The sequence below is a fragment of the Clavelina lepadiformis genome, chromosome 4 (genome assembly GCF_947623445.1).
Source record: "Clavelina lepadiformis chromosome 4, kaClaLepa1.1, whole genome shotgun sequence".
NCBI lineage: Eukaryota > Metazoa > Chordata > Ascidiacea > Aplousobranchia > Clavelinidae > Clavelina > Clavelina lepadiformis.
The window spans coordinates 9,500,336-9,515,599 of NC_135243.1; the positions used below are offsets into that span (position 1 = coordinate 9,500,336).

Sequence of the window (15,264 nt, forward strand, 5' to 3'; positions counted from 1 at the left end):
TGCGCGAGTGATAGGACACAAACACTACTGCTCGTTGCTTTTGAAATAAACCATGCCCTTATCATTTTGCTGTACGGTTGCTTGTGAGAATTTTAACCGGTGATGAAAGGCATAGCATTTTTCTCAGCATTCCATTATAGTTGCTCATACTGATTTATGACCACGGCCGGAAAATAGTTCAATTGACGTCTCATATGTATCAAATACGACACTTAAGAAAAGTTTCTTGTATGTTCTGCAGTCTACGCAATTAAAATGCTTTGCGAGACTATATAAGGTTGCCTCTGGCAGTAGCCAACTGCCACGGTATGGGATAGTCATGTACTAGTTTCTCCGTAAGAAAAGGAAATTAATACTAAAGAAAATTATGTCATAGCACAGACATAAGTTAGGGTTAAAACGTATACAGATGTAACCACTTGTAAATTTAAAATACTCATTTTAACAATTGTTTGCGTTGGCTGATGCTTATGATAGTTTGGTGTGTTAAGTTTTCTATTGTCACACAAAACAAGAAACTCCCGAAAAGTTTAATTTGCAACAATTGTGTTTTCCCAGCCTCAACATTATTGAAGCATACCAAACACAGGTCTGATTGTGAAGATACAGAGCTTTGCAGCATTCGTTTTTGATTGTTGCCTGCAAAGAAAAAAAAGATGAAAGCAAAATCAATAACACAAAATCAATATTAAACGAGATTTAGAAATGGTATTCAAGCTCCGCTACAAGGAAACGACCTCCATAATATCTTTAAAAAGCACGTGATTTTTCTTGTGTTAAATTGCGCAATTTTATTAAATTTAATATCATCCTCCTGCTGGCTTTGCACTGAAAATAAACAATTTAATATTTTGAAATGAAAAGTTGTGTGGAATAGTAGCCACACAGATACTATTGAAAGGATTTAGTTGCGCAATACATAATTTACAATCGTCGTATTGGCAGCTTGAATCGTGCAGTTTGTTAGACGATAACTCCCGGTCTAGTGCTACAGTGAAGTCCTACCGTTGTAGCCGTTCACAACAAGGTATACCTCCACTGTGACGTCAGACAAACGGGCATAGTTCTGCCACGCCCTTTGGTTTAAGAACCTGTAAAAAATCCTTCCAAAACCGACTTTCTGCATTTAAGCCTGCTTTGCGTCTAAATTTGCTGAACTATCGATGTAAATCAACGCTGGTCAAGACAGTGTAGCAATAAAATTGCAGCATACACACAATGACGAACTTTGAGTTGCACATTCCGGCGCAAACTAAGTTACGCAACTGCGCTGAATGCACTGATAGTCAATTCAGTCCGTCTACAAAACGTAGGTCCATAAGCACAAACTAGCCCTGCGTTGATCGCGTGCAAACATCACTACGGTGGAATGCAAAGAAAAAAGTTTGGTAGTCTCGTTTTATACCATAAGAATGACTTGCCACGTTGTCGGAGCATTAACAACCCGAATCCAACTTGTTCTTCTATTTTAGCTCGGAGCGTTGCGCTTCGCGAAGCCGCTCTTTTTTCTCTTTAATAAAAAGAGGGAGCGTGTTTGCTCTAATTCTAGTTTTTCTTTCTTGTGCCGCACAAATCACTCTACAAACGATAGAACGTGGAAGTATCACATGACCTCATTTCGCCAATTTCCCGCCGCAAGGTACAGCATAGTTTATCGACAGCCTTTTCGAGACGGTCCAATTCACTTGACGCCACGAGTATAGCTTCCCGCCAATTTCGTACCTATTTCCTTCGCTAACCATGTGCTTTTTGCCAGATTTTCCTGTGGGTCTGTGATGGCTCTTGAAACACGCCCTGAAAACATAGTATATTATTACCAAAGATTATATTCGCGCAGAAGCGCACATTTCAAAGTTTGAAAAATGCGTAGAATTCCACAACTTCAATTTCGTATTGTTATGATCTAGTTACTTTATCTTGCCAGTCACCTACTACGTCTACAAGAAGCCACAACATGTATCAGAAGCACGGAATATACAGAACCTGCATTGTACGAAGATTCACAAACATTATTTGCTGCATGTCTTTTTCGTTAGGCACCGCAACTGCACAATAATTCTTTCAAAGAACCTTCCAAATGAATTCAATTAAGGGGTAAAATAGCAAAAACAAACGAAATTACAACCAGACTTTTTAAAGGCACTCACAAAACAATTTCACATCACATTGCACTACACATGGGCACCACTTGATTTTGCTTGAAATAAATAAAGCCCTCACCAACATCCATAATTGAGGAAAAACACAAGGAATTTTACCAATCATTTATCATCACAAAACCAACAGTTTTTCAAAAGGAACGTGATCGGAAATAATGGCATTCTTTTCCTATGATGGCCGTCCAACTGTTTGCTTAATTTTGATGTGTATTTCAGATAAACATTCTGGAAAACTATCCCAATATAGTTTACGTTGGTTGACCAGCATTCACTCTGTTTGCAGAAGCGATTTTATCTGTAAAGGGCGTACACCGAAAGTCTAGTGAAACGTTAACCAGAACCTCGCGACGTTTTACACAGAAACAGTACCAAGAGATCACAGAGTATAATTTTTACTAACTGGCAATCACTTTCTTTGAACTTAGATTCAGATTAACGACCCTTTAACTGCACGGTTATGAAGAGAAATTTCACCATTTTGCAACCCTATTTGCGTAAAATATAACAGTTGTTGTAGGAGTGTAGGTGAAACACATATACATCCACAGGCGTACCAACCTAAACAAATCGGGTCTCGTATACAACTGCACAACCATATTACGTATGGTGTTTGAAAGTCATCAGAAGTACAAGATGCCGCACTTGAAAATTATTAACATCAATGACATGCCACTCCTACGTAGCAACAGGACATGCAATTACATGATCTATCGTATGCCGCGCCCTTTGGTTATGCGTGAAGCATGCGAAAATGGTCCATTAGCCCACTTACAACTTACCTACTCGTTTCTCTTTTACACAGTGTCGTAACCGCAGCAAAGACGTTACCTTTAACGCACAACACACAACTTTACATGATGTTTAATATTTCATAAATTCACTTTGTTAATCTCGTGAACTTTTGTCGTAAAACTGTTCTAATTAGTTCTAACAAAACATACATTTTTCCAACAAAAACTGAGATTTCTAAGGAAAACAATAGTCACTGAAAAAAATAATGCATGCTTACCTTCAACTGAAGATTTTCCTCCACATCAAAGAGTAGGTCTCAAACGCATTGTCCATCACCGAAAGCATACTGTATACCAACTCAGATCAATATTACCAGGCTTGCCTCAACGAACAGAAGGCGAGTGCTTATGTGTCGTTGCCTCTACGTATGAGCGGCGCTTTGCACTTACAAACACGCACCTACGTACGCACACTCACCATAGGAAGCAGAGGAAATATCGTCAGAATATTTGCAGAGAAGAACCAATCACAGTCGACAGCCATTGATTGCGTAAGAACAAGATGAAACTACTGAAGAAAAACGCGCCCCGAATTTCGAAACACCAACACCAACTTATACATGATGTCATTCACCTTTAGAAATCGTTAACGTTCTAACATCAAAAGTCCTGGGGAAAACATGAAATGAGCGCGCATATGCTGACGCAGTCTATCTAATCCCGTGATGCTAATTGATGCCTTAAATTTTGGCTGTTTTAATCATTCGATGGCAACTTGCAACAGAATTTGGATTTCCGAAATACTTCATTAGTTTCAAATTTCATCTTAAACGAATAGGAAGCATATGACGTCATTTGTTTAAGTTGGGCTCTGGCATAACGGATGTAGTATAAAAACGAACGCATGCTATACCATCAGTGTGTCAGCACTTTCTCTGGGCCACTATAACTGCCACGTTTGTGCTTGCCGTACATTTCTAGCATGTGTAATTTAAGAAACTTCGGCAATACGTCCCTTTCAGAGAAGAACAACTGCGTTGTGTATAAAAGTCGAAAAATCACCCGTGTTCCTTTGACTGGAATGGCCGTGGCTTTTCACAATTCTTTTTCTCGGGGCTGCTGTATTATTTCTTTTTGTTCGCGCCCCACAAAATTACAGTTGGTTTTAAGATTAGGAACAAATAAATAGAACCTAGTCGCTTTACAGCATTACGTAATTGGGTTACCATTATAAACGCACTTCAAAATGGCTTCAATTGGAACCCTTTCTTCGTCTGCTTTTATCAGAGGGCGATAAGAACGAAGCCAGAACCAAAGTCATATTGGTATATGAAGTCACACTTATAACTTCTAACGTATCGCTTACGTCAACATTGCTTCACTTTGGGATATACGTTCTAGGTTATACTGTACATTTGAAACGTTCATTCCCACAAACATTTTACAATAAATAATTAATGAATAATATTTGTCTGCTGGCACCCTTGTTAAATCTTTTTCATATTGCTACAGGATAATGCAGTAATAACTGTTTACAATGTTTCCTTTCAACCAGTGTAAAAATGCTGACAAACCTGCTGATCCGACCCGATCTAACGTCATGTTTGGTGTTTAAAAGATTTAAACCCAACTCTTACACTCAAAATCGAGGTGACAAATTGTAAAACGGCATTGCTTCGTTGCTGCAATAGACCAACATACGTGAAGATTTATGAGGTTCCTTAATGTATAAAATCATCGCCAAATCGCCCTGCTGGGTAGAAGGAGTAAGTAAGTTTTCTGCAGAACCCATAAAACTATAAAAAATGACGCACACTTCCGAACATCGGGAAGTTTTCCGACTTTGCAAAGTACTCATTGATAAATTTCTTCAGACGCCAGTCAACCGTTTTGATCTTTGAGTCATCCCTCTTCAAACTAGCTACGTCATTGCAAATAAACGCGGCAGAGCAAAAATGGTGTGGGTGGTATATAGGGAGAGTTTATTCACAAGAAAGGAATGTTAGGTGGGAAAATAACTGGATTTGAAATGGTCGTTTGCGTTTACCTTTTTTACATTCAAAAGGGTCCGATTTCAGGCGTGTGTTTGGAAACCAACGATCATGGTTCTACTACACGGCTCTTAGGGCGGTAGATCAGCTCCACCAAAAAAGATCATCGCGGAAACAAAATGGTAAATATAACAATACAATTGTGGCGGTCCCACAACTATCAAAAATATCCCACAACTATATTCAATTGTTTTTTAAAAGATATAATTTGACCTGTACCTTTTATCTTTACTTCTGTGCGACATTTCGTGTTCTTAATTACGTTCTATTTCATCAGTTAGTTCCATGTGCACGTGTTACAAAGAAGGTCGTTTTATAGTTTCTGATATGCCGAACGTTGAAGTTACACTGTTAGTTTGCGTGAATTCTGTGTGCTTTCTGGGAAGGACAGTCAGCCTTATCGAGGAGTCAGAACTTTCAGTTATTATACCGTCAGTTAACGTTATGAGCCACACCATCAGCGAATGAAACAAGATTAACACCATATTATTCAATAGTTAATCATAGACAAAATATCTAAGCCTTTTGATGGAATTATTCAGGTGTTTTTGAACTAATTTCATTGATGATATTCTACTGTTGCATACACAAACACGTCCACGCATGTTATTGTTCCTACAGAAGAAACATATTTGTAAACGAAAAAATCATTTTGCCGGACCAATTTACGATAACTAAAAAATGGGATGACGCACTCCCAACGTTTGCGTTTCAATGTAAACTACGAGTTATAGGTTCTATATGAAGACATATTTACCTGATCATACAAACCTAAACACAGGATCTATACACTGCAGCTATACTGTCATGGAAATACAAACATTTTCCTCACCATAAAAACAGTGATTGTCAAAATAGGCGTTGTTTTAAACTGTTTTAACATATAGGCCCATACATAAAATAACTCGACAAAGACAGTATTTGTATTGTGTTCAAAAATAGGCTGATTAGTTCAGATTTTATTATCGTTTTGAAAGAAACGACACAGATTATAGAACAAAAACATTTTTAACTCACTGCATGATGGTCGAAGCTAACTTTTGAAGGTCACTTGTTTGACCGATAAGTTTATTATAATTGCTTTGTTCTTGCTTCTATACGTAGTTGTTGTAAAATGTAAAGGTAAATTCTCGACAAAACTCGCCGTCACAAATGGTTAGTTTAAACCACTATGTGTGATCGCCTTTCTAATTTCATGAAATGGATACCTGTAATGACGTTTTGGTGTTAGAACATCCTCGACGTTTGAAGGATTGAGATTTCTGTGAACGGTCTATTTTGTGAAAAAAAACTCTATAAGGTGTATTTGATGAATTTGGGGTGTTACTGAGAAGTGACAAGCAAATTGTATACATAGAGCAAAGATATAAATAAATCTTGTTTCAGTCAGTGTAACTTTAATATTGAAACAGAAATACTCACTAAAAGCGGCACCTACAGTTTCTTAGTAAAAATTAACATGCGTAAAGTTTTTTTTATGCTGAACCTGGATATGATGGTTTTGGCGAAATACATATTTCTATTTAAATATTCAAATTACAGCGACAGATTCAGGGTTTATTTGTACTCCACCTCTACAAAGAACCATTTTTACCAAATGTCAGTGGTATATCAGTAACAGAACTGGCGTATGTCTTGCTTATGCTGCTATACAGGCAGTACAAGTAACAGTATTAAAAACGTCCATCCACTAAAAGACGTGATTTTCAAAGTTAAAAACGTATCTTGTGGATTAAGGGTTGTTATGCACACAGTCAAATATCGTTAAAGCCACGCCTAATTCTGCACAAGAAAAAGTAACCAAATTCATTAAGCCGGTCGAAGCTAGTTTATATATAGGAGAATCGCTTCCGGCCTGTCCACCTTTGCAGCAGGCGAGCCTGAGAAAGCAAGACAGGAAACCTACGTAGGCAACCAACCTTTGCGTCACAATCGTTTACGGTGAATTGTCATGGTATGTGACGTAATCACAGGTGGTCCTTTACAGCCCAATAATCCCACTTGTCCGGGGTTTGCACTTGTAAATTTTGAATCTGCACATTGCAATCTCGTTTTTTACACTGTACAATAAAGTCCAATTACAAGAACATTGTTTGACGCTTAGCACTAATAGCGTTGCAAAGTCACAGCATTGTCAGTACAAAGAATCAATCTAGAATGCTTCAAATAAGAGCATACATAGCGTAGAAAATTGCAAGGTGCAAATCAACATTGTGCTTTCTGAAAAGGCATGTGCTGTATCACAGAAATGCACCTCGAAGTCGAAGCTGTAACTTAATTTCACGTGCGACTGATATGAGTATTGTGCCGAGTGAGGTAAGTTTCACCTACACAAAAATACAAAACGTTGCATGAGTTAGCGGCGAGTCAGTAAAGGTTAAGGCGATAGCATACAGCACATGTGAAACATTGCGTGATCATATATTATAAATTATAATGTTACAATTTTGAAAAACTTTGTATATACTGGTAAGTCATGCAAAACTTTGGATCAAATTAAAATGAGGAGACTGTGTTTTTAAACTCTTGTTGCAGCCTGCAATTATACCAGTATAGCAGAATTTGCCCTACAGCACATACGATTACGTCATGTGAATACAAAGCAACGCCAGAGTTTTGTAAACTATGGGAAGAATTTAAATTTAAACTATTTTTCACCAAAAATGCTTCTGAGGAAAGAATGTAGAAGCAAAACGTTCCGGATGACATACATTGCCCAAGGCTGCTGACGATCATCTTGCACACAAACGTGCACCGCAATGAGATTCACCTGTAGCATTGCGAAATTTATCTTTTATTCTCCTTAAAGCGGTCCCACGGTCATTTCGCGTTGAACCAAAAATTAGTGGCATTTTTGGGCGGGGTTAACTTCTTTGTTCTACCAAGGATTCGCACATTTCCTTGGCAAGTTGTGTGTGTAAAAAATGGTATGTAAAAACTACCCACCGCAACAACCTTTTTTCTTTTTTAACATAGCTTTTGAAGAGAGAAAAATTCTTTCTGGCTGGTTAAGGCAACCCGCGATCCTTTGCCGTGACGTCAGGCAAAATAAATTTAGATCAAAGAATATTTTTGCAGTGAAGCGTAACATCCTCGCTGGCAATCTTGAATGCAAGCCGCGTGACGAACTTTAACTATACAGTACCGGTAGTATTAAGACCTTTTCATAAAATATTTTTGTATTTATGTCACTTGCTGAGACTCCTTCGTAACTTCGCCTCAAGAAGGAAAAATAGTGACTAATGCTTTGCTAAAATTGACGAGAGTTTTTTGCCCAGAGGGAATTAAATATAAATTTTATGCGACTTCCTTGAAACCAAACAAGCGAGTTTAAACATTATCTGCTCTGTGTTTTACTTTGCATTTCAGCAACATTGCCTTTATAAAGTGTCACAAAACCATTTCGGAATTGGGCGTTCTAAAGTTTTCGTAGTTGGGGTAATGTGTAGAAAGTTCCCATGTTGACTGGGTCAGTTGTGTCTTCACAGCCTTCTTGCTATCAGTACCTTCGAAAGGCAGAAAATGATCTTGGTCGGCAGAACCAATATTTATCTCACACTGAGCTTCCTATTGTGAAAATCCTTCCGAGGAACTTAACAAAGGCCCGCGGGCGGTAGAAAAATTGATTTAGAATCCAGCTTAAAAACAACATTGTTAACATTTCCACTTCTGTGCTCGCTATATGACCTCTTAAGCAAAGACTGGCCAAGATTGCAATAAGAAATGGAAGCTTTCTTTATGGGAAAAGTTTCTAGCAATTGTGGCCTTGTAACATGTGTTTTTCCCAGAAACCTTATAATACTTCTTAATCCGATTAAAATTGATAAATCTTGGTGGTGTATGAAATACTTTCACGTGTTATATTTGTAGCAAGTAATTTCCAGCAATGTGGCACTCCACAGAATCACAGTGAAATTCAGCAATGTCAAAGATTACAACACGTGCACCACCGTACGAAATTCTAACATTTTCACTCCGCCACTGTTTGGCGCAACTGATGTTGAAATGTGAAGCTTTTGCTTCAATTGTGCTGTCAAGGCGGGAGAGATATTAACACAATACTGTCACCTCTAACGTATAGATGATTGATATGTCTATGATAGAGTTCGGCCTCGCCACCAGAAAATTTACGCTGTAAAGAGTTTGGTGGTTTTAAAGCATTGAATCGTTTCACCAAGCAGTTAGTTCTGCTGTCGTTGCTTCTTGAGTTGTGGTGATGATCCTTAGCGGCATCCACCACTTTATGAGAAGGCTTTGTAAACGCAACTCCTGTGGTGGCTCCATGCCGATAATTGGACGTTACTGCGTCTAATTAGAAAAGCTTGTTTATTGGAATGTCAGCAAATTTGATGGCTTGCAATACCAGCAAAGGCCATTGACATAAGCTTAATTGTTAAACAGAACTTATAAAGCAATTTACAACTGAAAAATAATACCACCAAAATAAGCTACAGATAACGATTTCCAAGTCTGACTTATTCTGTACTTTTTACACGGGCAATTTATATTTCATACTAAAGGTTCATTCGAGCAGTGGCATTGGCTTTACAATTACTATGATAAATGGCCGACTACCATGTACATGAAATACTGAGCTGGAGTACGGTATACTAGGGTTTGTTACCTTTATAAGTTTCAGAAACACCATGCAGTTTCACATCCTCCACGGCCTTTGTCAACTGTATGAATTGATGGAAAAAACATTAAAATATTTAACAGCAGCATTAGCTGAACGTGAATTTAATATGGTTTACTCACTTGAGCTATGGTTATTTTCTTTTGATGGTCGACGACTTTACCACTGGGTGAAAGGGCAAAGGTTTCATCGACATCCACCATTGCCTTGATATAACAAGATACCATAATTCTCATTCACTTCTACTTGACAACTCATCATTCAATTTATATACAGTATATAATATTCAGTATCATATCCAAATTGACCTCATGAAACTGCATAAAAGTATTCTATAATGCCATCCTACCAAGTTCATGTATCGATCAAATGCCACAACGAAACCAATCAGAATCCCACGAAGACCAGCAAAGTTTCTGGTGTACACATGACAGCGTAGATGCTCCTTTGTGATTTTATAAAGCAAACTCATGGGGCCAACTGCCAACTCTAACAGTCACGTTGGCCCCAGAGTGGTGTTTAATCTTTATAATTCTGATAGTATCTCATCAAAAACACTAATTTTGTATGGTAAATGTTTTTCAATAAATTGTACAAGCAATTTGATTTAATAGTTGTTGAAAAAAAATTTAAAAACCTACTTTCCATGATTATAAAAATATTGGAAAGTTTCTTTTTCTTTTTTGGCATGGTTGGAGTAACTGCAAAATTACAAAAAAATGAAGCAATTAGCATAAAAGTAAAGCAAATTCACATTGGTGTTTAAGTAATTATCACACATTTTATTATACCATGATTATGACCAAATTTTCCAGCAAAATTGCCGAAATATGGTAAATGTTCCATTGGAAAGCTTGTAATGATTGAAAAGTTAGAGTTCTTACAACTTTTTGTTGGACCGAATTATAGGCATTTCTCATGGGTTACATATGCAGAATACATTCAAGGGAACATTGCATGCATGTAATTACAGTAAAAGCTCCTGAAGTCCAAGCTGAAGGGAGCCTGTGAACAACTCTGAGAGGCATAAAAATTAAACTGCAAATACAAAAAAACCTTGTTCGGAAATGGCAAAATCAAATAACACGACTTTTTGTTATAACAGACAACACTCAGAATTACAAAAACTGACTGTGGTAGTTTGTGATGACTATTGTGTGAGTGAAACAATATAGGCTAATGCTTGTGGTACAATTTTTATCTACCTTTCTCCTGTTTAAGTAAGAAAATTTTTTTAAAAAAAAGTTCTGCATCATTGTTTTATTGTTGTTCAATGTTAGGGAATCAAAAAACCTTATCTCAAAAAGTACAGGTTGTATCTCATTTTCATGTGTATAAGTAGAAAGCCCACCACTGAAAACATGGGAGTAGATCTAAAAAAATTATCTAAATACAGTGAGCGGGTATTAAGATACTGCATACCAGTATTATAGTTTGTTTGTTGCTCCTTGATTTGAGGTCACCTAGTGACCACAAACGATTTTGTCCATAACTCAAAAATCAGTTATCCAATTTTCGCCACAGTTTCACTATTCATCTTAGAAAATTAAATGGAATTAATTTATCAAATAAATAATAGGGTGGTTCCAGCCAATGTTCAAATCATAATAAAATGACACCTTAATATTATAATGGAAGCCTATATACTGTATATATATACATATATAATAAATATAACTTATCATACAAAAAGTGCATGATATCTTTGCATGTTATCGTTCATTATGCTTTGCTATAAAAAATTGTATATATATAAGATATTTTCAAACTACGGTCCATTATAAAACGAAATAATCGGCAAAAAAGTCGATGATTGGTGTCTAGCAATATGCTTGACTGGTAAGTGGTTGACTACGATTATCTTAACTAGAAACGAATGCACTGTCCAGTGCAATGCAAAAATTCTAGTGAAAAGAGTTACATAAAAAAGCAAATATAACAAATTTTTGTAGAACATCGCCAATCATGTCTACCATAAGCAAGCCAACTTAGATAATCATCATAAACCACCTTCTTTTTCTCCGTCTATTCCTTTACTTTCTTTGTCATTCCTCTTTCGACGCTCCATCATTTCTTTTAGTTTACTAAGGTCTCTGTTTTGCACTTCAGCAGCAATTTTCTTCCTTTGGGAAAAGCTCTTTTCTGCTCGCGAAGGCTTTAAGAAGTAGTTTTAAAGACAACAATCAGCTGAAGCAATGACAAGAGTTTAACAGAAACATTCAATAAATGAAATCATGTATCATTTGGCATTTAGTGTTGCTACAAATATTTCATATTTTTTGTGAATAGTTTGCTATGTCTACAGCAAAAAATATTTCCTTTTAAACTATAACAATAATAACTTGTTTTCCTAATTCTTTTCTATTTTGTCATAAACATATACTTAGGCAAAAGGTGGAAGATGGAAGTAGATCTATACAGCTATAATAATACCGATAATAATTAAAGTAGATCAGTAGACAGAATAAAACAATTAAAAATTAAGCAATAAAATAACAGTTCCATGATAAATGATAAATGATAAATCTAAATTAGGGTACCAGTCGTTTTGTGAGAAATAACTTTCTTAGTAAAATAACAAAAAACATAATTTTTTAATTTTGCTTTGGTAAAATATTTATTTCACAAAAACTGAGATACTAAAATCTGTAGTTCAAAACACTTATTTATAGTGTATCATCATTTTAATAGTTAAAGGCCTAATCAATGGGCTAAATTGCATATTTTATAGCATCGCCTTTATTTTACAACATTTGGATTGTATTTTAGCAAAATATTAAAAATGAAAACAAAAATTAACTTACTTTTTTCTTGGGATCATTTTTGTCTTTTCGCTTCAAACTAGCCTCAAAAACTGCAATGTTGTCATACACTGTAGCAGTTGACTCCAATTTGTCGGGAGCCTCATCTGAATATAATGCCAGCATTGGATCAAAATCGGAAGATGTAGGATCACAAGACATATTCTGTTGCACTTTACAGCACAGTATTGAATAGAAGTGGCCTATGGATGACAGATTGAAACATAGGTGTAATTTTTTGGTTTATAGCCCTGTCAGCGATTTAAAATATCAAATGAGGAAATTAAGCAATCTGTAAAACGTCGTAAGTGGTAAAATGAGGAACAGGCTTAATTTATAACTCAAACTTTCTACCAAGTAATAATGCACAAAACGGCAAATTTTACTAAAAAATGATATTCTCACGTTTAGGTATATCAGGAACAATAAATGTAGTAACTTTCATAGATTTTTCAAGCTCTTGAATACGGTAGCCTACTTTCTTCTTTGTCGCTCGACAGTTTTAGGCTACATAAAATTGTGCAAGCATAACACTTTAAGTCAATAAGTCTAATAACAACATCAGTTTGTTTTTGCCATTTTTTCGATAATCTTAGTCAAAGATTAATGTTGCCCTACTCGGACTTGACTGTAAGTTACAGTTACGAAAAATATGCTTGTTTTGTTATTCTAACATTACATGCCATGTTAGCTTCATTGCATTTAACAAAGTGAATGTTAATGTCACAATACGATTTTTATAAATAAATAAAGTTTGCAATGCGTGATGTATCTTTGCATAAAGGGAAGGTATATTAAAGAAAAATAAACAAAAAAAAACAATAAACAATTCAGTAAACAATCACCAATCTATAATATGATTTCTGTAGAAAATTGGCGCTCAAACCAAACCTTTAAAGTTTGGTTTGGCACAATGGCACTAGCCGTAGTGCAGTACCTATATATGCTAGGCTACCTGCCAGACTCTTGGATAAATGAGATCTCGATCTACAATAAAAAGAAGTGACAATAAAACACATAGACAAAGAGATAATTTCATTTTGCGAATAATAACTAAATTACAAAAATTAACGGTTGCTTAGCATGGGGTGGCGAAACACCTAGCCTAGTAGAGGTTAGAAGTCACAGGAGAAAGCAGTAGACCGGGGTTGTTCAAATGGCGGATCTCGATCCGGATCTTTTCAACTTTTTGTGTGGATCTTCCAATGTAGTCTTGAAACAATCTTGCAGCTGTAGCACACTTCACTTTGGACTTTTACAAAGTTACAAATATGTTGTAGGCCCTACAATGTAGGGTACATTTACATAAATAAAGCACCATAAAAATTAAAGCATGTCCAATATGTTTACTATTCGTATTTAGTGGATCATCACCTTGTCAGGTTTGGTTGTGGTGGATCATGGCAGAAATCATTTGAACACCCCTGCAGTAGATGATCTTTTAGTATGGCCTGTAGTGTAGGCGCAATCGCGTGAGGCCCAGCATGCTGATCGGCGGTTTTAGGTCAGGGCGCAAGCTAGCTACTGGATTACCGGTAGCGGCGGGCCTAGGCTATGTCAATGCCCGTCCTCATGCGTGATGGTTGGCGCCTGCATCGGATTAACCAAAAGACAGTAAGGGCAATTGGCTTAGAGCAAACCAGAAATTGGCATCCCTATATTTTATGTGTTTGCAGGATGGGTTTATGATATCGTTTTAGATAAGGGGAAGAAGGTGGCGTAGTGGTTAATGTTGAGCCAGACTGGAAAATATGGCAGTTTTCGACAAGAAATTTTATGTACAAAGATGTAAAATTTAGGCGTGAACTGAAGCCTAAATTTTTGTTTTATAAATTGGCGCTCAAATAACCAAATAGTTATTTGTTAATTAATTATAAGTCAGCGTGAAGAGTAAAATATTAGGCGGGCTTATTGATGAATCTCCTGCGTGTACCACACTTTCCACTATATGTGTGGTAGGGCTCATATGCTGGAAGTCTCGGGTTCGAATCTTGCTTTTGCTTGACTTCTTCTTTGTTTGAATTTATTTTTGATCTAATTAAGTCATTAGAGGTGAGAGCTTGGGTTGGAAGGGATTAGTTTTAAATCAATTTAAAGTTTGGCGAAAATATGTGATTTTAAATTAAAAAAATAGCATTTAAATTTGCAGGTTAGCTCCGTAATTTAATCAAGAGAAGTGAAAGTGTGGATCAGAGGGGAATTAATTAGTTTTAGGTTAATTTACGTGGAAAAATTAGTATGTAATTCTAAGTTGAAAAGTAGCATACATTTCAATTCACAGACAAGGTTAATTTCCATATTCCTAATTTTGAGTCTAGTGCAAAACCACAAGGTGCATTTGTATACTAAACCCCAGCTACTCAAATTGTGACGTCATCTCATCTGGTTGTGCACTTCTGCACTAGACCTGCATTTTCTTCATTCGGTAAACGCTGGCTGGTAAAATAAGTATTCTTCACCAGTGTCTGAAATAGGAAATACCGATTGATTAGGTGCCAATCTTCATAGTGATTTTGATTTGAGTAGGCTAAGTATCGGTAACATACAGACAGAGTCTAGTCTAACTTGCATTAAGCTAATATAGGTAAGACAAAGCTACAATATACTATTACAACAGAAATACAATACAAAATACTCTATTATCTAGGTTTACATAGGGCTATAGGCCAGCACAGTCACATCACCTGCGCTATTTGCTAGTCCTTATTCTTTGTAGATTATACCCGTCATCTTTGATCAATTTTTACTGTTCTCATTGACTTTTCAAAGCACAGTATTACTTTCATCTGCCTATAGCTAAGCATGACCACGATTTAGCATTTACAGGAACGGGTAAATTTAACCCACCAAGCAACTTCATTCTATCCTGTAATTGTCTTTAAAAAA

The 15,264-nt window shown here is 36.4% G+C and overlaps 1 protein-coding gene and 1 long non-coding RNA gene across 4 annotated transcripts; both read right to left on the reverse strand.

Moving 5' to 3' along the window:
• Nucleotides 1-148: 148 nt before the first annotated feature.
• Nucleotides 149-3,307, reverse strand: LOC143451272 (uncharacterized). Of its 2 annotated transcripts, XR_013114843.1 has the most exons (5): nt 3,169-3,307; nt 2,939-2,987; nt 1,984-2,645; nt 1,006-1,794; nt 149-639 (listed from the first exon to the last, which is right to left on the reverse strand). It is a non-coding gene; the product is annotated as an uncharacterized LOC143451272 (long non-coding RNA). The 2 variants fall into 2 exon arrangements; XR_013114842.1 differs by having other exon boundaries at nt 149-1,794.
• A 5,473-nt stretch (nt 3,308-8,780) lies between these two features.
• Nucleotides 8,781-15,244, reverse strand: LOC143451343 (U7 snRNA-associated Sm-like protein LSm11). 2 transcript variants are annotated; one of them, XM_076951820.1, is made up of 10 exons: nt 15,063-15,237; nt 13,753-14,843; nt 12,784-13,661; nt 12,382-12,581; nt 11,588-11,732; nt 10,219-10,278; nt 9,927-10,066; nt 9,700-9,783; nt 9,566-9,620; nt 8,781-9,249 (listed from the first exon to the last, which is right to left on the reverse strand). In XM_076951820.1, exons 3-10 carry the CDS (start codon nt 12,821-12,823, stop codon nt 8,975-8,977), a joined length of 999 nt encoding a protein of 332 aa, XP_076807935.1. In that variant the 5' UTR covers nt 12,824-13,661; nt 13,753-14,843; nt 15,063-15,237; the 3' UTR covers nt 8,781-8,974. The 2 variants fall into 2 exon arrangements, with proteins under 2 accessions (XP_076807935.1, XP_076807934.1); XM_076951819.1 differs by having other exon boundaries at nt 12,784-14,843; nt 15,063-15,244.
• Nucleotides 15,245-15,264: the final 20 nt, after the last annotated feature.